The following is a 14,992-nucleotide window of genomic DNA, read 5'->3' on the forward strand; positions in this document are numbered from 1 at the left end:
GAGTAGAAAATGAAGGCTAATCATGTTTTGGGTGTACTATTCCTTTAAGGCTGCTACTAAAGAAGCTTGGGCTTCCCTAACACCTGAGCAGAACCACAGACTGATTGAATAACTTGTTTGCCTTATTTGATAACTTTGTCTAAAGTGTTTTTTATTTGAAAATTAAGCTGATGATTATTTCCAATATAAAATACTATGCTTGTATTTCCAACATTGGCATGTTTTTAACCCTGCACACATTATGGTTTTCTCTTTTCCCCTTTTTTTAAATCAGTACTTTCCATCAAGCAGAGGTCTATTGAATAATTGAACACAGTAAAAATCTATAAAAGTGACTTATCAGCAGTAACGCATTGCACTATATCTCATACTCGTCTCATTCCTATTTTCCAGAATTACACCCAGTACATCCCTCTGTCCATCTATGACCTGCAGACGTGGATGGGGAGCCCGTCTATTTTCGTTTACGACTGCTCCAACGCTGGAATTATTGTCAAGTCGTTTAAGCAGTTCGCCCTGCAGAGAGAACAGGAACTGGAGGTGAGGGGGCTGCAACAAAACACTTGTGGTTTGCTACATGTTTCTGCACACAGAAATGATGAGATACAAGATGGGATTTAATAGGGTAGGATGGTCCGCTAATAGATGAGTCATACAGACACATCGAGTTGGTGCGCAAATGGGACAACATGAAGTGTTGGTATTTAAGAGTTATTAAGCTGATACCGGGAGTGTTCCAGCTGAGCACACTCCTACTGTATGTGCAGTAGTTATGGAGGTTGAGCCTAATTGGTGTTGAGTCATAATTCTCAGCTGGGTTCCTTCCTCAGTGCTGTGCTGGTGCTAATGGGCAGCTGGATCCAAAGGACTCGGCTTCTTCCCCTCATGCATAAACAGAGGGTTCCCAGTCAGACTGGGAAGGTCTGGAAAAGTGTGAAGTCTGATTTAGTTTTCCAAGTTTGGATTAGAATGAAAAAATAGAGGAAAGAAAAATGTTGGTACTTTCAAATATTCGTCTTCATTTATTCATTTAGTCCTGCCGTCTCCTTCTTTTGAATGCTCTTTCTTCCTTCCTTTTTACCTTTACTCATATCCTTCTTGCCTTCCCTCCGATCTTCATTCATATCCTCTCCTCCCTACTTAACGCTGTTTTTTTTATATTACATGTTTTCTTTCCCCTCCGTTGTCCTTCAATCTATCCTTGTTTGTTTCCTCTTTCCTTATTTGCCTTTGTCGTTACTTCTTCTCTTCCTCTGTTTTTGATCCGTTCTACCTTCTGTCTTCCTCTCTTCCTACTTTGTGTACCCTATTCTTTAAACATTTTCTCATTCTATCCTGTAATACTGTCCATTCCTTTTTCTTGTTTTGTTGTCCTTTTTTAAATGGGATTCTACTTCTTTATTTGCTGCTTCCTATCAATCCTTCCTTCCTTCCTTCCTTCCTTCCTTCCTTCCTTCCTTCCTTCCTTCCTTCCTTCCTTCCTTCCTTCCTTCCTTCCTTCCTTCCTTCCTTCCTTCCTTCCTTCCTTCCTTCCTTCCTTCCTTCCTTCCTTCCTCCCTCCCTCCCTCCCTCCCTCCCTCCCTCCCTCACAGGAAACTTGAGTTTGTAAAATTCTTATTTATTTTTTATTTTTTACTCTAACAGTGTGTATGAACTCTGTGAGTGCTCCATCACTGCTTCAGTCTTCTCTACACCTCACCTTTTCTTTATTATGTGGTCTTATCTTTTCTCCTCTGGTGAAACTTTCAATGTGAATTCCTGATGAGATGGCACTGTCATTTATTTCAATTATTCATAAAGAAGTTTTTGCCAAACTGTAGATTAATGGAAAGAACGGCAGAGAGAAAGGCAGAAGATGTACAGTGTTGAACTGTAAGTTGGCAAAGAGGAGCCACAGTGAATGCTGCATTCCTTTTAAAAAGTAAAGGTGAAAGCAGAAGATAAATTGCTGAGTCGCTACAATGCCTGTGCTGCCCTCAGATTAACCTGCTGTTTTTCTGAGTTTTATCAGGTCATGGTAAGGTTGTTAGAAACGGATTTTAAAAATCCTCATTCTCGGTTTCAAAAAGGACTTAGATTTTATCAAAAAAAAAAAAAAAAGAAAATTGGGGGGTTTGGGGATGATTTTTTTTCTGTATCTGGTGTACTATAAAATAATTATTTATCGTCCCAAAGTTGGAAAATTCAGGTGTGTCATCTGCATACACTTATTGTGCATAAAAAGAACTTGTTTAAAAACACTTTGGAAAAAAATAATAGTAGGGATGTAAAGGCCGTATTAAAGGAATAGTACACCCAAAACATGATTAGCCTTCATTTTCTACTCACCCCCATGCTGAACAACACTCTGGAGTACTTTTTTGATATCTCAAATGCATCTGGAGATCTGGGAGGCTTCTTGCTGTCTGCTGACATTCAAATAATGGAGGTCTATTGTGCCCGAGACAGAAAGGTCCATAAAAGTCCACAAAAACGTGTCAATATTCCTCCATGCTGCTCGTCCAATGTATTCCAAGTGTCCTGAGTGGGTAGCATCCAGAATTTACTCGAAACGAAGTCATTTAGAATGTTTTTAGAGCATAAACAGTAGTGTATAGTATTTCCTAAAAGCGCGTTCACGAGTCTATGGAAACCGCGGCAGACCAAACCAGCGCATTCAGCTCGGCAAAGAACTCCTGCTCTTCCTCAACACTGAAGTCCTCAGACATTTTTCTTTCGTTGTTTCTTTCTTTGCACAGGTAAACAACACATTTCTTCTTCTACGCTTGCATTATCAGCAGAGCAGACGCTGAATGCGCACTTTCATCTGGTTTGGTCTGCCGGCTTCCGTAGCGTCCTGAACGCGCTGGCGCGCGCTTTCAGGAAATCCTATACACTACTGTTTATGCTCTAAAAACATTCTAAATGACTTCGTTTCGAGTAAATTCTGGATGCTACCCACTCAGGACACTTGGAATACATTGGACGAGCAGTATGGAGGAATATTGACACGTTTTTGTGGACTATTATGGACCTTTCTGTCTCGGGCACCGTAGACCTCCATTATTTGAATGTCAGCAGACAGCAAGAAGCCTCCCAGATCTCCAGATGCATTTGATATATCAAAAAAGTACTCCAGAGTGTTGTTCAGCATGGGGGTGAGTAGAAAATGAAGGCTAATCATGTTTTGGGTGTACTATTCCTTTAAGACCTGAACACCCCAGAAACGATTTAGTGTCTTATCTGCCAGAAAAAAATGGATTGCATGAGATCTAGTTTTCGAAGAACATTGGATGAGAATACCTCAGGCTGGTCAGACCACGCACAAGTTTGTGCAACTGCTTGCATAGCTTCGACTGAGATAGACCCCTGGTCTATTTTGGTCGGACATACGACAGTGCAAAGGTATTTTGGTCCTCATGAGCAAACTGCTCCAGTTATCTCAGGTTTGAAGGTTGCCTTTTCCAGACGTCATGTTTCAGCTCCTTCCAAAGACGTTCAATAAGATTTAGGTCAGTGCTCATAGAAGGACACTTAAGAATAGTCCAGTTTTCCCTCTTAGCCATTCTGGGCAGTTTTTAGCTGTTTGTTTTGGGTCATTATCCTGTTGCAAGTCCATGACCTGTAACTGAGACCAAGCTTTCTGACGCTGGGGAGCACATTTCTCTCTATAATCGCTTGATAGTTTTGACATTTTATTGAACTCTGTAGAGATTTAAGACACCCTAAGTCAGTTGAAGCAACGCAGCCCCAGAACAACGAGGTGATGTGTTTTAGCAAAAAGTTTAATTTCTTTCTCCTCATTACGTGTCACATTCTCCCAGAAACTTTGTGGTTTGTCAACATGTAGCTCGGCAAATTCTAGTTATACTTTCTAATATTTTGTTTTCAACGATGGTGGTCTTCTTGGTCATCTCCCAGTAAGTCCACTTTGGCTTAAACAACAACACTTAGTACGATCTGATACTGATGTTCCATAAGAATAAAGTTCACCTTTAGACTCTTTATATGTTTTTCTTGGCTCTTTTGTTACCATTCTTATTATCAGGCTCATTGATTTGTAATCTATTTTCCACCTGAGGCCACATCTAGGGAGGTTGGCTACAGTCCCATCGAACTTAGGTTTAACTGTAGCCACGGAAACATCAGGCTGCTTGGAGATGGTATTATAGCCTTTACTTTGAACATTCCTGTCTATAATTTTATTTCTAATCTCTGTGCAGACAACTCTTTCCCTGGCTTTCTGTGGTCCACATTGAGTGTGGTACACACTATGTCAAGAAACCGCAGTGACTAATGGTAGCGCTATATTTATATACCCACTGATTATAATACTGTAGACACATGTGATGCTAATAAGTTCAGTGGGTTTCAAACAGGGTCCTTTGGACCCGCTCTCCTGAATGTTTTAGATGCGTCTCTGTTCCAGCAAACATGTATCAAATGAGTACACTCCCTCCTCAGCAGCCACCATAGGCTGCAGGGACCTGCTAATCACACATTTACTTAAGACAGGTGTGTAAATGCAGGGGAATCCCTAAAGCATGCTGGACAGGGGGTCCTAAGGACTGAGTTTGACAACAGCAGAATCAATAGACACACCTTGATTGAACATATTTATATTTCTGTTTTACATTTTCCATAGCAGAAAACACTGTACTTTGAAGATATTTGCAGCTTTGATGTACAATAAAGTTTTAATCCCAAAGCGTTTGGGTTCAGCTATAGAGTATAGGGTGGTTAGGCTTAAGGTGTCATTTAGTTAGATGCATGGGAAGTTGCATAATGTTCATAACAATATCACTATTTTTAACTGGTACTTGCACTTCCCACTCCATTAAAGTGATTGTATGTAATAGAGTGATGTAATGGAAGGTTGGGATAAAGGGGCTGACTGAAAAAACTGATAATAACTCAGGAGAGGATCTCCGGAACTGCCACTAGAAGTCACGAAGCTACTGACGAGGCTACCAGTGTGTCATTTATTCTCAGTACATAAGCTGGTGATCTCTGAACACTCCAGCATCATGTAGCACAAAAAACCAAGACCGGTCAAGGGCAATGCTGTGAGACAGTTTAAAGCTGCTCTATGGAATCCTCCAAAAAAATGCACATCTGCAAAAGTACAAAGACATGGCTATCTACCAAAACTGGTGAAATGGACAATCAATACATTCAATAGAGGCTCAATATCAATCTGTAGAAGGCACTTTAATAAATAATACCCCTTTCCCACTGACCCGGAATGACCTACGTTTAAATCGCCTCAGCCCTGATCGACATGCCGTGGGAACACCAGACCTGAGTTGACCTGCTAAATTACACGGAGATGGGGGATTTGGCACCAACAAGTCCTCTCTATGTCACGTGTTTGTTTTGCCCAGCCACTGAACCAGATGAGTCCAATCTGTAGGGGGAATTAACCTGTGCAGATTGGACTCACCTGGTTCAGTGGCATTGCAGAACAAACATATGACATAGAGACGATGCTGATAAAGATTCTCAGTCTTCCAGGTCATAGTCATTCCATAAAAGTTCCAAAAAATCAACTGGACTTGGTTTTCAAGATTTGAAAATGTTTCGCCACCTCTCCAGAAAGCGTTTTCACATTTGAATTGTGCACTTTTACGGAAAGACATAGAGATGACTTGTTGACTCCAGATCCCCCATCTCTTAAATTATGTGCAACCTACGGGCGTCAACACACACTGCGCCAGTCGCTTCTGATCTAACAAGCTGTAACAACTCTGTTCACATTCAATAAATATGGAGCAGCACTGGTGGGAGGGATTCAAAAAGATAAAAGAGCGAAACAATAAATCACACTTACTACGTCCTGGCTTCTTTCCATGTTGCTCTCCATTGTTTATTTTCCTGATTTCTGTTGCACTTGTGACATCTTCAAAGCTAACCCAGCATGATGGCGTCACCAGACGTGGGGGCACAGAGGTCATGTAGTTTGCCAGCTAAAAGTTAGGCCCAGCTTTTTCTGCCAGTGGGAAGGAAGCCAAATGCCCATTGTTAGCGGGTCCACCCATGGTTGAAAAACCTGCATAAACCCGGTACTTTTAGCAGCAAAGGGGCTTGGTAGCATCATTATCTTGGAAGGCTGTCATATTAGATGATAGTATTTATATATATTTGAATGGCGGAGACCTAAATTCAATTGAAAATGTCTAGAAATATTTCAAAAACAATTTCCACAGATGCCTTTCACCTACAAAGGTTTGGATAAGATGAGAGAGAAATTATTTAATCTATTGATTTATAAGGTTTTAAACTATGATCATAGCAAAAACTATTAGCGCACAATATTTAAAAACTCCAAATTATAAATATACTATTTTTGCATAGAAAACAATCTATTAAAAACCCTATTTTTACACGAGTCTGTCAGATGAAATTATCTATAGATAAGATTGTAGCTGTTTAAAAGTTTTTGAGCTATGAATATCTTCTGCAAGGGGATTGTTCTCCGCAGATAGTGTGTGTGTTGCATCACATTCTGCCTGATCTTCACCGGGCCAAAGCAGGAATCATCCAACCACACACCACCAAAGAACATCAGCTGTCGGCTCCTGCCCTAAGACACACGCTTGACTCCACAAGGGGCCGTTCTACTTGAAAACACAGTGATGCCGATCAAGTCCTTGCCTGAGAATAGGGAGGTATGAGAGACAACGGGGGTGTTTTATTACCTCCCCCCGCTTCTATGTTATGGACCTCATTTGGTCCATGCAGTTCATCAGTGCTTTAGTGTGGGATGCATGCACTGAGTGAACAATTATAAGGCCACCTGGTTCCTTTTAAATGTCTTCTCACTTCCTGTGTGCACTCAGCAAACATGCTTGGTGCATTAGGTGCTGAGCTTAGAGTGTGTGTGTATGTGTGTTGGATGTTCATAAGGAATCAGTGCAGCCCTTAGACATGCTGCTCTCTGGGTATTTCCGTGTTTGTGTATGCTGTGGTTTCATTGTTTCCAGGATGGTTCCCTTAAGCCTTCTTTCTTCTTGTAATATTGCAATGAATAATGCATGTGTAGCTCTTACACTGTAGTTCTCAATTAGTATTTCACATGGAAGCTCTCTTCTGCTGAAAATGGCTGAAATTCTCTTCCAAGGAGGAGGTAATTTAACGGTGCATTTGGGGGTGAAGAGAATCTTCAGCAGTATCCTACTATCTTGTCCCCGGTGAAAGAGAAAGAAGACTGTTGTTATAATTTTCATAATAATTTGGCAGATTACAATATGCTAATATGATAATTACGGTGGATGCTTAGCATTAATCAGCTTGTGCCACCGCTGCTGTTGTGTTTACCGTCAGGATTATCGCGGCTGGCAGTGACATGCTTTCTTTCACTAGATGATGTTCTTAAGCTGACACACCGAGAAGCATTAGAGACGCACATGCTACTTTGTTTGTGATTTATTTCTCTGTAAGCAGGAACTCCTAATTAGCTGGAGGAGGAATTATGTTGTAACAAGACTGGCACAAATCCATCCGAGCAGCAATAGTCGGACACAAAAAAAATGTGCTTGATATGATGAAAAGGAACACGGTCCCGCACCTTGCTGTAGCTGTTAGATGAGACCATTCTTCTTTTTAATATCATTATTTATTCATGCGCACAGAGATCTCTTAAAGCTATGCGTTAAATACATAATGTAATGAGATCTGAGCTTTTTTTTCACCCTTTTTTTCTCGCCTTCCATTACAGAGCCTATTAATGAGTTATTGAGCTTGTAAAGAGCAGCATATACAGCAATAAAGAATTCCTATATAAATCTACCCTGCATCATTACAAGAATTTCTTCAAAGTTTAGTAAGCCTTACTGGTAACTGTAATCTGTTTAGCTAAATGAAATGCTTTCAACTAACTTTTCTTGGCATCTTGGCCAAAAAACCCCCCATATATTTTCTGTTGCCTTTCACTAAGAGCCTCTGGCTATTGGTGGAGGAGGATGGGGGCACTAACAGCAGCTCTCCTCCTAGATGCATGTAAACATGTTGGTACATTATATCTGGAAAGTATATCCAGTGCTGCACCATTTCCATATCTAGTTATGTAGTTAAGAAGGGCTGATGTCTATGCTAGTATGATACCCTAATAGGGTCACGCACATATGCACTCACCCAAGTTTAACCTCTTTATTCACCTTTAGGAGTACTACAGAAAACTGGGTTGCGCAAATACTTTCCTCTTTAAAACAACATATCTACTGGCTGTTAGTTTGGAGATGCTACCACCTTCATGACACCTCAGTCTTTTATTAACAAACATTTAATTGATTAAACTTTTCTGTTTACATGATTAACGGAAATCTACATTTAATGTCACTAAATCATTTAAGATCATCTTGTAGAGATTATCTACAGAGCTAATGATCTAATGTTTGAGTCAGTTTCTTTAAAGCAGAAATACATCTTCAGGATCAGAATTTGAGACAACTTTAATCTTTTTTTTCTCAAGCTCCTCCTGCTTTGCTTCCTATTTTCCCAAAGGGGTTTGCAAACACTGGAAGTAGTTTTGGCCCTTACCACCCCTCCTTCAAATATTTCATACAATAGATTTTTTTAAACTCATTTTAAGGGCTATAGAGAAATCTATTGATCTATCAACAGGTTTTCTACTCTTGAGATGTTATATTGCGATTTGCAGCCAGAGGTTAATTGGCAACACAAATGTAAGGGGCTGTTGCCGAACCTGGAACAAGTCTACACTTGTTTGGAGATGTATACAGATCCTAAAAGAGTGGAGTCGAAGATTTCCAATGATGTCAAATAATTGAAGACATAACTGATTAAATATTTACCTTTCCACAGTACTTTAAGGAGAAAACTGGCTTCAAACATTTGTAAGATTCACCGTGGAAGCCACCTGGGCAGTAACAATAGCTGTTCATCTGACTCTTAACTTCGTTTAAAGCAGGCATCCCCAAACTCGGTCCTCAAGGCCCCCTGTCCTGCAGGTTTTAGAGATTTCTCTGCTTCAGCACAGCTGGTTATAATGATTGCAGTAGACCAAAAGCCTGTTAATCAGCTTTCAATTAAAATCAGCTGTGCTGGAGCAAGGAAACCTCTAAAACCTGCAGGACAGGGCACCATGAGGACCGAGTTTGGGGATGCCTGGTATAAAGTGTTTATTGCACAATAATGTTGCAATTTGAGGTTCAGTGATCAATGTGTCTGATCTGAATTATGTTACTTTTAGTTATTATGCTCCACTAATCTGGTATAAACCCATAGAAAACTGTAAAAGCGCTCAAACCCTAAATTGCTTCAAATCAATTTAAAAAATGTTTTTTATATACAGTGGAAGTTAGGGGTGAGTATTGTCATGGGTGTTGTGATATGATGTGTGTCACTATACGTGGGTCATGATACAATATTATCACAATATTGCAATATCACCATATATCCCTAAATTTTTCTTGCTATCAAAATGAAATATATAGATAAAAAAGCAACCTCTGTATATGGTCATCAGATGATATTGATCGTTGAGTTATTTTGGTATCCATGCTGCTTGGGGTTTGAGTCAGTTCATGTCTTCCCCGCTGACTGCCTCAACTACAGATAATGTGCTGCGCCGTACAGCTAAAGGGCCCCATTTTCCCTGGGCAATGTTTTACTTAAAAAAAAATTGATACTTATTGCCAAAACAATTTTTTCCCACACTCCTAGTGGACTTTGACTCTGCCGTCTTCACCTAATTATTTAAGATTGCAGTCTGTGGTCCAATTTTTGACACCTTTATGAGAAGATAAATTATTCTGCTGACATAGAAGACATTGGGCAACAGTTTTTTTTTCTTATGGATTGGCCCAGGAACTACAGAGATATTACTCATAAACCTGAAATATCATGCCTTATGACAGTTACTGTGTGCATTCACTGTGCAGCAATCTATCGCAATGACAATTATGCGTAACGTTATACCATCTATGCTGTAATAGTCACCTTGGCAATTGCACATATCAAAACAGAAATGGTGATAAAGTGATTTTGTTAAAAGCTTTCATGCATAATCATAATGCTTTACGTGTATTTAAAAAACATCTCTCTGGGTAGATTTGTGTTCTACAAAAAATAGTGATTTTGCTATATTCACGTTTTAACACAAGGGTACGGAATTCAATTGTATTTACATCTAACTGAGATATCCCAACACATTTTTTTGAAACATGCTGTTAATTGCAAAAATATACTTACCGGTACATTTGTGCAGTTCTTTACCACAGCCTGACGACTTCGTTCCTAGTCAGTTCTTGACCACCCTTGGTTTAAAGGTAGCATTTTAAGGGTTGAAGGGCACTTCCCCCTAGCTCTTAAAAGTATTGGGACACACTTACCCTTACACGTAAATGCGAAAAACCGTGTGCTAGGACCCAAAATGAGTGCAAGTGATAGAAATGGGACAGAGCGTAATCTCTTTAACTTTTATGTGTTTTATGTTTTTTTTTAATATAATATTTTATTTTATTTTAATTATTCAGTTGTATCTCCTTTAGTTATTTGAGCTGCCTTTATATTATTGCAGTGTACTTCGTCTTGCTTATTAAATGTGGTATATAAATAAACTTGTATTGCCTTGCCTGAACAACCCCTTGTTGATGTCAAGGATCAGAGAAGAGCACTGAGACTCTTCCAAGATCATAGAAGGGTGCTCAAAAAAGGAACTATGGGTGTGCAGAAATCAATCTCTGGGGCATGACACCTTGAACCTTGAAAAGAAGGGTTATACAGCATTAGACCAAAAGTGTGTGCAAATTCTGTCAATTAGAACAGGAAACTGCAGCTACAGGCCCGTATGGTGGACAGTAACAGAAACAATGAATCATTTCTAATGATTTAAACTCTCTAAAATCAAATTCATTTATGATTTTTTTTTTACGGCTAAAGTCAGAGTTTGCTTTTGAAATGATCATGTTTTTTCATCATCAAGCCGTTTATTATATTTTTTGTTGGAATAACAACTCCCTGACTGATTTATCTCCAGAATTAGGCAGTGCTTCAAACTGAAAGAAACATGCATTCAGAGTCTGGGATGATAGGGGGGGTGGGGGGGGGGGGGGTTGGATTGCTGCCTCTGATACGATCCAGTACTCATTAAAGTCTACTCAGCACAACACACAAACTGTATAGAAGTCCTGGCAAACACACCAGGAGTCCTAAACAGAATGAGCCTATAAATAGTCAAGAGCTCCAAATACAATTAAAGTTTCTGCAAGCAGCTTCCATATCTCACATTGGGAAGTATTGGCTCAGCCAACCTGGGATGTTGAAGTAGCTCCATAATTTGGCTCCTAGAATAAACAGGCCAATTGTTTTCCATTGCAGACTGACTGCTAAGGGGCAGTGAAAACTTCAACTATTTGCCTAAACACTTTTTTTTATTCTCCAGGGAACCTGTTATCATTGTTTTGTCTGTTTGAAAGCTGTGATTTATATTATAAGCAAGATAATTCTCAGCTTGTTTTTGTGCAGCATTGGGAAAAATAAAACCACTTTCATTGCTCTGCCAATACCTTTTTTTTTTGCCATCTTCCATCTAAATGTATCCTTACTATAAAGTAGCATACAGTCCAAATCTGCAGTCTGCAGGGACAAAGGTGAATAATCAGTATGAAACTGCTTTGTTAGGATGGGTTAGCATATAGAAGCATTTTATGGTCTAGTAGAAGTTAAAGGAGAGATGATAATTGTCTTCCTCAGCATTTAGTTAGCCTTAGAGTGAAATGGAGTCAGATGAGAGCAGTTTGCTTGCATGGATGACATCAGAGCAGACTGCTGTAGGTGGTGACTGAGTGCTAAAGCCATCACCTGTTGTACATTTGTTCCTAACACCTCAGATCAACTGTCTTGTTTGCTTTGATTTCAGAAAGCTCTTCCTTAGTTGAAGTAATATAATTAGGGCTGTAACTAAAGATTATTTTGCAAATCAATTAATCTATGGATCATTTTTTCAATTAATCTATTAATAATCATATAGCCAAAGGTTTCTTAAAGAAATTTTTTTTTTTTTTTAATGAAATCAAACCAGGTAAAACTAAAACTTTTCCACTTGAGGAGTTCTGGATAGAGCATAGGGACGGAAGAAACGTTTTTTTTTTTTTTTTATCTTAAATGCAAAATTTTAACAATCTTTTTTTTATTTTTACAATCTTGATATAATTACATCTCTAAGTGGGTTGCTCTGTCAGCTAAAAGCATATTTTAGAGTCTCTATACTCAAGTTAACTTACTACATTAGTTGACGATTATTTCAATAATCGATTAATCCGATTAATTGCTTTAGCCCTAAATACAATATATCACTTTGAGGCATTTAAGTGTTTCTCCCAATCTGCTATATCTGCAGTCAGTCCATTGTTTTCTATGTCCATCTATCTTTTTTTGCGTTTTTCTCTCCTTCTGAACATCGATCCAACCTGATCCATCCGTCCATCTGCCAGTCCGTCGCTCCAACCACCTGCTGAAGCATCAAACCATTAATCTGTCCAACTATATTTATTCTGTGTACACTTTGAAGATCCTTGGAAAACGAATAAATTTCAACCATAATTTCCTTGTCATTTTAAAGAAAATACCAAAATAAAGGTGAAGAAGCGGCTGAGTCCTCTGTGAACGTGTGAATTATATCTCCAGCTGTGTTACCACATCATATTGTTTTGTTTTAGGCCTTAAATGTGTTTTTCCTTTGTAGGTGACTGGTTTTACACTAACAAGTTAAGTCAGGCTTTCCGACACTAGAGGATCAAAATGAAATATTAAAGACGCCGTTTGCTGCTTTTTACTCAGACAGATGAGAGCTGGATTTGTTTGTTTTAAATCCCAGTGTCAGTACAACAGCTCCTTGCCCTCACATTAGTTTATTTCCTGAGAGAACAGGTCATGCAGTGAAGTAACTGCAATAAAATGCTGTTTCAGAGCTGAAAGCCAGACTCCCTTGTGGGTTGGCTTAGCTGCCATATTTAGTAATGTGAAACCTGCTCTGAGTGCATATTTACATTCTTTCTTCTGGTCGTCAAATGAAGTTTCATTCTAGCTTTGTGTGTTGTTGTATGTCTCTTCAGGTTGCAGCCATAAATCCCAGCCACCCGCTTGCACAGATGCCGCTTCCGCCCTCAATGAAGAACTGCATCCAGCTGGCTGCATGTGAGGCCAACGAGCTGCTTCCCATGAACCCGGACCTCCCCGCTGACCTCTTCACCTCCTGTCTCACCACGCCTATCAAAATTGCGCTGAGATGGTAAATTTCTGTTTCTCATAGTCAAATCGTCTCACTTGTTGCCTCCAAGAATATGTTTCAATAATTTCCTCCTCCTGTAGATGAACTGTGCATTCTATTATCCTATCTATTGTTTTCATTGACTTTTACTGGTAAGACTCAAATATGCCTCAGAATTGTATAAACAAATTTTTTTCCCACTTTGACCATGCAGGGGATGTTTTATTTATTTAGTGTTATTTCTGTATTTGCCAATCATTGCCTAGGCACGCTGTCATACATGCTGGGCACAGAGTAGCTATTCCTCCAAGCTGCTGCTCAGTATTCAGCTGATGAGGAATATTCAGCTGTGATGAAAAATGTAGCCCGACACCATCTGCAATGATGCAGGGTGATCATCCCTGTAGAGGAAACGTCAGAAAAAAAAAAAAAGGTGGAAGATGTTCAAGAAAAATGAGGTTTGGTTGATACAGTTGGTGGCCTGATGTAAATGCACTGCGATATATCATTCAAAGGACCATACTGATGGAAGCTGGAGATAAAGCACATTGGTTGCATCAGAAACGCAGCAGCTGTCAGTGTTGGGTTTTCCTTTTTAGCATGACATGGTTGCATCAGCTAATAGAGACACACGAACAGCCTTGGTATACAGTCACAAAAAAGATATATATATTTATTTATTTGTTTATTATTTATTTATTTTTGGTGGGGGGGGGGGGGGGTCATATTTGGGGCCAGGGATGACAAAGAAGGCATAATATCATCTAGTCCACTCAGGGGTTGACGTTAATGATTTTTATCTTCAGGCAAGTGACTTTCACATTTCATTTGCCTAGAGACAATTTTTACTTGCCTAGTATAATGTTTGATAAATATTGTACCTAATATTCATTTTTATACATATATGAATGAAACATGTTTGTTTTTTAAATGTTTTTTGTAATTCAGTATTTTTTAAGTTTACAGGTTCCTGGTGTGTATATGCATGCGTCAGATAATGAACTCAAGCCTACATTACCGTGCTAACATGCGTTTCATCTCCTCTTTTCAAACTAAACTTTGCTTTAAACTGTTGTGTGCTTGGAAAAATATAAATTGTAATGTTAAAAATCTAAAAAAAACTTGACAGGTTTAAAACTTAAGATAAATCACAAGACAGAAGTCGATGTCACAAACGAATAACTTTTATTTTAGAGTCACGGTATGTTTATACAAGATAATACTATTAATATGTGACTTTCCTTGAGAATCATTATACATAGTTATTTTATTCAGGGTTTCCACAGTCTTATATAATTTCAGAATTCTCTGACTTTTAACTGACTCAGGAGCAGTTTTCCCTGACAAAATAAATGCAGCCGTTTGTCGTTTTGGTATCTACATCATAATTACCACTAGGTGGACAAAAATCACGCCATCTGTCGGAAAATCACCCTTCTGGGTCGTTTTCATCGAATGTCGGTGATCTTAAAGTAATTTTGAGTGATAAATAATTTTTTGGGCGATCATTGCACTTGCCCGGCGGGCAAGTGAAATTAAATGTATATTCTCCCAACAATAAAAACTACTTGCCCCGGGAGATCCGACGATGGTTAACATCGATCCCTGTGCACTGCCTAATATGTAACATCATATTACTTTTTATTATGTTTCAGTTCCATTGGTTTGCCTAAACCTGGTGCACTTATAGACACTTTCTTATCAGCAATGTAATATCTGTCTTCATCTGCCAGACCTACTGAGTTACTTTCACAGTTTATGGAAGTCTGTCATCAGCTGATC

General features: G+C 39.0%; 1 protein-coding gene across 6 annotated transcripts in view; it reads left to right on the top strand.

The window, feature by feature from the left end:
* Positions 1–14,992, top strand: part of rptor (regulatory associated protein of MTOR, complex 1) — a 217,232-nt gene that overhangs the window by 72,317 nt on the left and 129,923 nt on the right. For all 6 annotated transcript variants that reach the window (XM_038278943.1, XM_038278944.1, XM_038278946.1 and 3 more), the window contains exons 6-7: positions 394–540; positions 13,056–13,231. In XM_038278943.1, the coding sequence (XP_038134871.1) occupies positions 394–540; positions 13,056–13,231 (323 nt within the window). The remainder of the gene's footprint in view (positions 1–393; positions 541–13,055; positions 13,232–14,992) is intronic.

This window comes from Cyprinodon tularosa, unplaced genomic scaffold, assembly GCF_016077235.1.
Source record: "Cyprinodon tularosa strain WSP-4 unplaced genomic scaffold, ASM1607723v1 ctg146, whole genome shotgun sequence".
In the NCBI taxonomy this organism is placed as follows: Eukaryota; Metazoa; Chordata; class Actinopteri; order Cyprinodontiformes; family Cyprinodontidae; genus Cyprinodon; species Cyprinodon tularosa.